The 9,878-nt window shown below is 42.8% G+C and overlaps 1 protein-coding gene across 1 annotated transcript in view; it reads left to right on the top strand.

Annotated features, from left to right (window-relative positions):
- Positions 1-9,063, top strand: part of LOC137375040 (ATP-binding cassette sub-family C member 5-like) — a 184,189-nt gene extending 175,126 nt beyond the window's left edge. Inside the window, exons 25-27 of the mRNA XM_068041664.1 lie at positions 1,911-2,024; positions 6,535-6,699; positions 7,015-9,063. Coding sequence (XP_067897765.1) covers positions 1,911-2,024; positions 6,535-6,699; positions 7,015-7,116 — 381 coding nt within the window. The 3' untranslated portion in view covers positions 7,117-9,063. The remainder of the gene's footprint in view (positions 1-1,910; positions 2,025-6,534; positions 6,700-7,014) is intronic.
- Positions 9,064-9,878: the final 815 nt, after the last annotated feature.

Genomic DNA, 9,878 nt, shown 5'->3' on the forward strand with positions numbered 1-9,878 from the left:
CGTCAATGGGAATCAGGGGGAAATCAACCATTAGTTGGAGTCAAAGGAGGATAGTTGTGGCTGTTAGAGACTAATCATCTCTGCCCCAGGACATGCAGGAGTTTCTCAGGGTAGTGCCCTCAGCCTAACCATCATCAGCTGCTTCATCAATGACCTTCCCTCCATCATAAGATCAGAGGTGGGTAAGTTCACTGGTGATTGCACAGTGTTCAGTACCATTCACAACTTCTCAGATACTGAAACAATCCATGCCTGTATGCAGCAAGACTTGGACAACATTCAGGCTTGGGCTTATAAGTGGCAAGTAGCATTCACACCACTCAAGTGCCACGCAGTTCTCATCTCCAACAAGAGAGAATCTAAGCATCTCCTCTAATGTTCAACTGCATTACCATCACTGAATCCCCCACCAACAACATCCTGGGGGTTAGCATTGACCAGAGACTGAACTGGACGAGCCATTTAAAAACTGTGGCTGCAAGAGCTGGTAAGAGACTGGGAATTCTGCAGCAGTGAGTAACTCACCTCCTGACTCCCAAAGCCTGCCCACAAGTCAGGAGTGTGATGGAATACTCTCCACTTGCCTGGATGAGTGCAGCTCCAGCAACACTCAAGGAGCTTGACACCATCTGAGACAAAGCAGCCCCCTTGATTGGTAACCCATCCACCATTCACTCCCTCCACCACTGGCGCACAGTAGCAGCAGTATGCACCATATACAAGATTCACTGCAGCAACTCGAAAAGGCTCCTTCAATAGCACCTTCCAAACCCACAAGACCTAGAAGAATGAGGGCAGCAGGCACATGAGAACACGACCACCTGCAAGTTACTCTCCAAGCCACAGGTCATCCAGACGGAACTATTTTGCCATTCCTTCATTGTTGCTGGGTCAAAAGCCTGTAACTCCCTCCCTAACCGCCTATACGACGTGGACTGCAGCAGTTCAAGAAGGACAGAGAGAGAGGGGTGGGGGACAGAGAGAGAGGGGTGGGAAACAGAGAGAGATAGAGAGAGAGGGGTGGGGAACAGAGAGAGAGAGAGAGAGAGAGAGAGGGGTGGGGAACAGAGAGAGAGAGAGAGAGAGAGGGGTGGGGAACAGAGAGAGAGAGAGAGAGGGGTGGGGAACAGAGAGAGAGAGAGAGAGAGTGGTGGGGAACAGAGAGAGAGAGAGAGAGAGAGGGGTGGGGAACAGAGAGAGAGAGAGAGAGAGGGGTGGGGAACAGAGAGAGAGAGAGGGGTGGGGAACAGAGAGAGAGAGAGAGAGGGGTGGGGAACAGAGAGAGAGAGAGAGAGGGGTGGGGAACAGAGAGAGAGAGAGAGAGGGGTGGGGAACAGAGAGAGAGAGAGAGAGGGGTGGGGAACAGAGAGAGAGAGAGAGAGAGAGAGAGAGAGAGAGGGGTGGGGAACAGAGAGAGAGAGAGAGAGAGGGGTGGGGAACAGAGAGAGAGAGAGAGAGAGGGGTGGGGAACAGAGAGAGAGAGAGAGAGAGGGGTGGGGAACAGAGAGAGAGAGAGGGGTGGGGAACAGAGAGAAAAATCGGGGATGGAACAGAGAGAGTAGAACTAGAGATGGACAATAAAGGCTGGCCTAGCCAGCTACACACTCATCCCAAGAACAAATTTTTAAAAATCAAATTAATTTTCTTTGTGGTTGAGGCAGAGCACATGGAACATTAATTAACATCCAGGAAGTGCTATGTTTAACTGGCTTTGCTGAAGGCTTATGCTAGGAGCATGGCTAAAAATTGAGATTTTTTTTAATATAGCTAGTTTTTTGGAGCTTCTTGTTGTAAAGAGCTCTTATGCACTGAGAAGTAAAAAGCATCAAATATCTTAATGCAGAGTTGTTTGCCTTTGTTGTATGGTGCCTTCAAACTGATTATTGTGGTATCTTTTCCACTCAATGCAGATCTCTCAACTGCCTTTAAAACTGGACTCTGAGGTGGTGGAGAACGGAGAGAATTTCTCAGTGGGAGAAAGACAGTTAATATGTGTAGCTAGGGCCCTACTACGCAGATGTAAGGTAAGAGTTGAAGGCAGGGCAGATTCTTGATAGATGAGTTAATAAAATAATCATTCCATGTACATCAGGGTGGTAATTTTGTAGGGCTACACTCCTGAAACGGAGTCTTGTAAGTGCTAAGTATGGAATGGAAAATCAGGCCTACATTGCTTTGGATTTGTACCTCACCGGTCAGTGTGCAAGCTTGTTTTGTATTTGGGACAGGTTCAGTGAACCAGGTGGTCTTTTCTTGCCTGTCTTTTTGTCTGATCATATATACATTTGCTCTTTCTCCATGATTGTGCTTGATGCAGTTGATTGGTGGTGAATTTATGGAGCTGCCTGCCTAAGGAAGTAGTGGAGGTTCTTTGTGTGGATAAACTTGAGGGAGAATGTATCCAAGGGGTATTTGGTTTTAGGACCAGTCAGAAGAGCTGCAAAACTGTTTATAGTCCTTACAGTCTGCTACAAATTAACATAAAGTGATTTTCAGAAGATCTATAAGAGGGTGTCCAACCCTTTTGCGTGGGGGGCCACATTACAATTTTTGTCTTACATTGAGGGCCAGTGCGAGAATTTTGGAAAAATAAAGGCATTGAAAATGTATCTTACTATTAATCAAAATAACAATGTGTATTTTTGTGAAGCGGCTTTAAATGAGAAGCCAGATTTATTGACTGACTTTCTTGTCACTATGTTGAACACTGACTTAGTGATATACCTGGCATCATTTTTGCATGCACAAGTAGTCAATCTCTACCTGCACATTTGATGTAGCAATGCACAGTATTCCAGATACATGTTTATCTGTCAGGAGTGATCTTGACCTCTTTCTCCCCCCTCTCCCCTCCCTGTGTCTGTCTCTCTCCCCCATCTCTCTGTTCCTCTGTCTCTCTCCCCCATCTCTCTGTCTCTCTCCCCCATCTCTCTGTCTCTCTCCCCCATCTCTCTGTCTCTCTCCCCCATCTCTCTGTCTCTCTCCCCCATCTCTCTGTCTCTCTCCCCCATCTCTCTGTCTCTCTCCCCCATCTCTCTGTCTCTCTCCCCCATCTCTCTGTCTCTCTCCCCCATCTCTCTGTCTCTCTCCCCCATCTCTCTGTCTCTCTCCCCCATCTCTCTGTCTCTCTCCCCCATCTCTCTGTCTCTCTCCCCCATCTCTCTGTCTCTCTCCCCCATCTCTCTGTCTCTCTCCCCCATCTCTCTGTCTCTCTCCCCCATCTCTCTCTTGCTCCCCACTCATGGTTCACCGCTCCTCGCTCCCACTCCGTGAACCATGCGAAAACAGCAGGAGCGGCCGATCCCAGGGTGACTGTGCTACAAACACCAACCAACGCTCACCCCGCCCAGGCAGCCCGCTGTAAGTCCAGAGGACTGGCGGACTGGATAGAAACCTTCAGCGGGCTGGATTCTGGCCTGTGGGCCATATGTTGGACAACTCTGGTCTATCACTTTGCATTACCAGTTGACATATTGCTCACCAGAGAAATTTCCTATCATAACGATGGGATAAAGGTTGCAACAGGAGATCCCTTTTGTTGAACTGATTGTAGGAACAGGAGTAGGCCATTTAGTCCCTCGAGCCTGTTTTGCCATTCAGTGATATCATAGCTGATCTGCAATCTAACTCCATGTACCCCCTTTTGCCCCATATCCCTTTAGATTTTTGTAATCTAAAAATATTTTGATTTCAGATTTAAAATTTACAGTTGATTTAACATCAATTGATATTAGTGGAAGAGAGTTCCAAACTTCTACCACCCTTTGAAGATGTGTTTCCTAATTTCACCCCTGAAAGGTCTGGCTTTATTTTTAGACTATGCCCCCTTGTCCTAGACTCCCCAACTAGCAGAAATAGTTTCTCTCTATCTACTCTATCTGTTCTTAATATCTTGAAAACTCTGATCAAATCACCCCTTAACCTTCTCAATTCCAGGGAATATAACCCTAGTTTTAAGTTTTCCTCGTAGCTTAACTCTTGGAGTCCTTGTATCATCATAATAAATTTACACTGCATTCCCTCCCAGGTGAATGCATCCTTTCTAAGACATGGTGCCCAGACCAGCTCGGAGTACTCCAGGTGTCGTCTTTCCAGTGCTTTGTATAGCTGAAGCATGACTTTTACCCCATTGTATTCCAGTCCTCTTAATAGAGGACTCCATTATCCTTTTTGATTATTTTTTGTATCTGTTCATGATATTTTAATGGACCTGGATCAACAAGACTCTTTGGACCTCCACTGTTTCTAGATTTTCACCATTTAGAAAGTACCTTGTTCAATCCTTTTTAGGTTGAAATTGGATGACCACACATTTGTCTACATTGAATTTCATTTGCCACAATTTTGCCCATTCACTTAATCTATCAATATCTCTTTGTAATTTTATGCTTCCATCTACACTGCTTACAATGCCGCCTATCTTTGTGTCATTGATAAATTAAATGTTCAAAATAAAGCTGCTTATTTGGAAGACCACCTTATTGCTGTGTTTCTAGCAATCAAGAGCAACTTAAACCAAGTGTCATGGGCATGAGGGACACGGTGATACTTGGCCTCAAGCCAAATTATTTTCCAAAATGGACTATAGATTTGTCTACCACTATAAACTAATACCCTTTTCACTCTGATTCTCCATGTTTGTAACCTACCTTTATGTTAGAGGTGTATTAACCTTTTCTTGAACTACTTTGTCACTAAGATCGAGACCATCCAATCAGCTGCCTCTTTCATGTTCTTCCCTTCCACTAGCCTGCTGAGTCAAACTTTCTCTATTGTTCCTTGCTGCCCTAACCCTGAGCTTGCATTTTTCTCCAGTTTCTTTCCTTTCTCCCCTTATGCCCTCTCCAAGCTCATCTTGTCCATGAGACCCATCTCCTGCTTCCTCAACACTATTCCCACTAAACTGCTGACAACCTACCTTCCCCTTCTGGTCCCCATGTTAGCTGATAATTGTAAACAGTTTACTGTCTTTGGGTGTTGTCCCTTCACCTTTAAATCTGCCATCATCACCCCTTCCTTGATCCCACCGCCCTTGCCAACTACCACTCCATCTCTAAGCTCCTTTTCCTCTCCAAAGTCCTTGAACATGTTGTCACCTCCCAAATCCATGTTCATCTTTCCTGGAACTCCATGTTTGAATCTCTCCAATCAGGATTCCACCTCTACTATTTTACCAAAACTGCTCTTATCAAAGTCACAGATGACATCCTGTGACGGTGACAATGACAAACTATCCCTCCTCATCCTTCTCAACCTGTCTGCAGCCTTTCACCCAGTTGACCACACCATCCTCCAATGCTTCTCTGCTGTCGTCCAGCTGGGTGGGACTGCTCTCACCTGGTTCCATTCTTAACTATCCAATTGTAGTTAAGAGTATCACTTGCAATAGTTTCTCTTCCCACTCCCACACCTTTACCTCTGGAGTCCTCCAAGGATCTGCCCTTGCCGCCCTCCTATTTCACATCTATGTGCTACCCTTCAGCGACGTCATCCAAAAACTCAGTGTTAGTTTTCATATATATGCTGACGCTACCCAGCTCGATCTTACCACCACCTTTCTCGACTCCTGCACTGCTGCTAAATTCTCAGGCTGCTTTTCCAACATCCAGTACTGGATGAGCAGAAATTTCCTCCAATTAAATATTGGAAAGACTGAAGTCATTGTTTTCGGTACCTGCTGCAAACTCCATTCCCTGGCTACTGACTCCATCCCTTGCCCTGGCAACAGTCTGAAAAGAAACCAGTCTGTTTGCAATCTCGTGTCATATTTGACCCCGAGATGAGATTCTGACCACATATTCGTGTCGTCACTAAGATCGTCTATTGCCACCTTCGTAACATCGCCCAACTTCACTTCTGGCTCAGCTCATCTGCTGCTGAAACCCTCATTCATGCCTTTGTTACCTTTTGAATTGACTATTCCAACGCACTCCTGGCTGGTATCCCACATTTTACTCTCCATAAGTTTGAGGTCATCAAAAACTCTGCTGCCTGTCTCTTAACTCGCACTAAGTCCCATTCACCTATCATTCCATGCTCGCTGACTTACATTGGCTCTCAGTGAAGCAATGTCTTGATTTTAAAATTCTCATCCTTGTTTTCAAATCCCTTCATTGCATTGCCCCTCCCTATCTCTACAATCTCCTACAGTCCCACAACTCTCCAAGATATCTGCACTCATCAAATTCTGGTCTCTTGAGCATCCCCAATTTTAGTTGTTCCACCATTGGTGGCTGTGCCTTCAGCTGTCTAAGCCCGAAGCTCTGGAATTCGCTCCCTACACCTCTCCGCCTCTACCTTGCTTTTCTACTTTAAGACTTTCCTTAAAACCTTCCTCTTTGTCCAAACTATCTCCTTATGTGGCTTGGTGTCATATTTTGTTTTATAATGCTCCTAGGGAGGGCCTTGGGATGTTTTATTAAGTTAAAGGTACTATAAAGTTGTTGTTTAAAAGATGATTGTTCCACCAAGTGAGTAGCTGTTTTAAATCTTTTCTTTAGTCTACATGTAATGTTCTGTTTCTGAATGTTACAGATTCTAGTGTTAGATGAAGCTACAGCTGCTATGGATACAGAAACTGATTCTCTGGTGCAAGAGACGATCCGGGAATCATTTGCTGAGTGTACTATGTTGACCATTGCTCATCGTTTGAATACGGTACTCAGCTGTGATCGCATCATGGTGCTAAGTCAGGGCCAGGTACTAAAACTTTCCACCTTTTTTAATTGGGAAAGAATCCAGTCAAGAAAAGCTGGGGGAGTTCTTTTTGGTTTTGCATGCTTAACACAACATTTAAAGAGAGTTGATCAGTAATGAACAAATGCTTAACTAATAGTCTTCAACATTTCCTTTAATGGCCATGGATACTGTATGTAAATCATGGATGTTAGCTGAATTTTTAAGTAGTATGAAACTGCTGGTGAAGGAAATATTTCTGCAGTTAATAACCATCTTATAGCGACGAGACAAGTCTGCTCCATAGTTCAATAAAGCAATATTTATATTGTCTTTCAGGTTGTGGAATTTGATGAGCCATCTGTTCTTCTAGCCAATGAGAACTCAAGATTTTGTGCAATGTTCGCTGCTGCTGAAAATAAAGTTGCTGTAAAGGGCTAATACAATCTACAAGATTTTCTCCAGAATCAAGTTACTTGCTGCTTGTAACAGGTCGCCACCAGTTCTCCATCCAGGGACAACATATCCTCCGTTATTTTACAACAGCTTGCACCATTCATGTACCTTCAGAGTAGTTCTAGATACGCTTCAAGACTTTGTTTTCCATATTTTCTGATACATTTCATAATTAAAAGCTGAGTTAATTCTATTAACTTCAATGCACTCAAGGTTCAGGGAGCCTTGAATGTTAGTTTCATATGCCGATAGTTAAGCTTTACACATTACAGATCTATAATACTATGCATAGAATATTTGCAGTGCATACATGCTGTAATTTATTTTGTATTCTATTTTTGCACTGTTATATTGTGCTTTCTTTTATATTCTACTCCTGTACAGTTTTGCACTGTATCAGTTTGCTATTTAACTGTGAGACAGTTGTCAATGTCAAGCTATATTTATATAGAATAAAGAGTACATCAATTCATAAATCAATAAATTAATATCCATCACTGTTTAATCCAGACAACAATAGGTGTTGTTTTGGTAACAGTACCAAGTAGTCTTTTAATCATTCTGATTCTAGTATGACACGAATTTCTTTGGGGGTTTTTGTTATTAGGAAAAATATACTTCAGATTCAACTTATTTTACTGTATGATTTGGATTTTTGGCATTTACTGTCCATGTGCACTGTGGGTATAAGCTACTTCCTGAAGGCCACATGAAAGTGGTTACTGTTGTTATCATAGAAGGCTTGTTTTACCAGTCCAGGCAATGTTGCACATATTTGTCACCTTATACATCTTAGAGCCTTCGCATGATTTTACAAACTAAGCAAACTTGCCTTGTTAAAGCTTTAAATATAAATAAACTATTTTACATTAGTCATTTGGTAGTACAAAACTTGAGTAGTGCTGAAATCGGAGACATTTTGTCAAAGCTTTTTGTCTTGCATTCATTAGGACAATGCACAAGAATACCAATGTAAGGGACGTATGAATGAGGGTTTCAGCAGCAGATGGATTGAGCCAGAAGTGAAGTTGGGCGATGTTACAGAGATGGAAATAGACGGTCTTAGTGACGGCACGAATATGTGGTCAGAATCTCATCACGAGGTCCAATATGACACGAGATTGCAAACAGACTAGTTTCTTTTCAGACTGTTGCCGGGGCAAGGGATGGAGTCGGTAGCCAGGGAATGGAGTTTGCAGCAGGGGCCAAAAACAATGGCTTCAGTCTTCTCAATATTTAATTGAAGGAAATTTCTGCTCATCCAATACTGGATGTCGGAAAAACAGCCTGAGAATTTAGCAACAGTGCAGGAGTCGAAAGAGGTGGTGGTAAGATAGAGCTGGGTAGCGTCAGCGTACATGTGAAAACTAACACTGAGCTTTTGGATGATGTTGATTTCTGTGTTTTTAAAATATTTTTCCAAACTTCAATGCAATACCTGCATTAACAGGTTTGTCTTTGTGAATGCTTTCCCTTTGACATTAGCTTTTGTCAATACCAGTGTCAAAATTTGTATGTGCTGCTATAAACACTGTGACGTTCGAACAATCTGTATTTCCACTTTCTGCCAACATCACACAACTTAAATGATATGTACTGTTTGCCAAAGTATTAGCCTTGATAAGTGATCTTGGATGAAAAGATGGAGGTGCTCAATATTCCACACAACAGCGAGGCATCAGTTCAGTTCCTCTAAGAAAGGCAAAGAGACCACACAACAGATATATAGAATCAAGTGTAAATCAGCAAAATGGGATGGTGGTGGGAGTGGTGGATGGAACGGACATTAGCTATTTTATATCAAGTGACTGCAGATTTTGGTACGTGCAATGGTGGAGAAACTGAAATCGAGTGATAACTTCTGCTGTAGGCATCCTTGTAAAGAGAAGTGATTTTCTCAAGTTATATGAATATAAACAATAAACCTTTTGATTCATTGAAATACAGAAATGATTGCTAACTAAACAGTGAAGATGCATGCCATTGAGGCAGAAAAACTGTTTTACTTCAGTATTTCTTTGAGTCCTAAAACGTGCATAAAAATTTAAACATCTTCTGAACTGGTTCTTAGCACCTTTTTCCTGAAAGAAACATTTCATTGCCACTATACTACATATCATACAGGTAATGTGAAAGAAAAAGATTTGAATTTAGCCAGCACCTTTCACACTCTGAAGATGCTCCAAAGTGGTTCCCTAGCACTTTTTCCTCTAATTTTTCACCATGCATCTATGGCAGTGTTGCAAGATGGTTTCCATGGATCTGTCAGCTGAAGACTTGGTATGGACAGGGAAAAACACAAACAACCCCAGCCAGGGGACAATATATCCACATGAATGAACCCTACCATCAATGGCAATCAATTTCATTTTTTACAAATGGCACTACTTCGCTGTTGAATATATTTCTTGTGCTCTGGTCTGGTCATGTACATGGTGTGCTATGTACATTGCATCTTGCACAAATGTGGAGATGTCTTTGGATTATGACTGCAAACTAGTACATGGAGCAATTTATTTATTTAGAAACATAGAAAAATAGGAGCAGCAGTAGGCCATTCAGCCCTGCGAGCCTGCTCTGCCATTCAAGACGATCATCCAAATTCTGTACCCTGTTCCCGCTTTCTCCCCGTATCCCTTGATCCCATTAGCCCTAAGAACTATACCTAACTCTTTCTTTAATATATTTAATGATTTGGCATCAACTGCTTTCCATGGTAGAGAATTCCACAGGTTCACCATTCTCTG

This window comes from Heterodontus francisci, chromosome 11 (assembly GCF_036365525.1).
Source record: "Heterodontus francisci isolate sHetFra1 chromosome 11, sHetFra1.hap1, whole genome shotgun sequence".
NCBI classification, from domain to species: Eukaryota; Metazoa; Chordata; class Chondrichthyes; order Heterodontiformes; family Heterodontidae; genus Heterodontus; species Heterodontus francisci.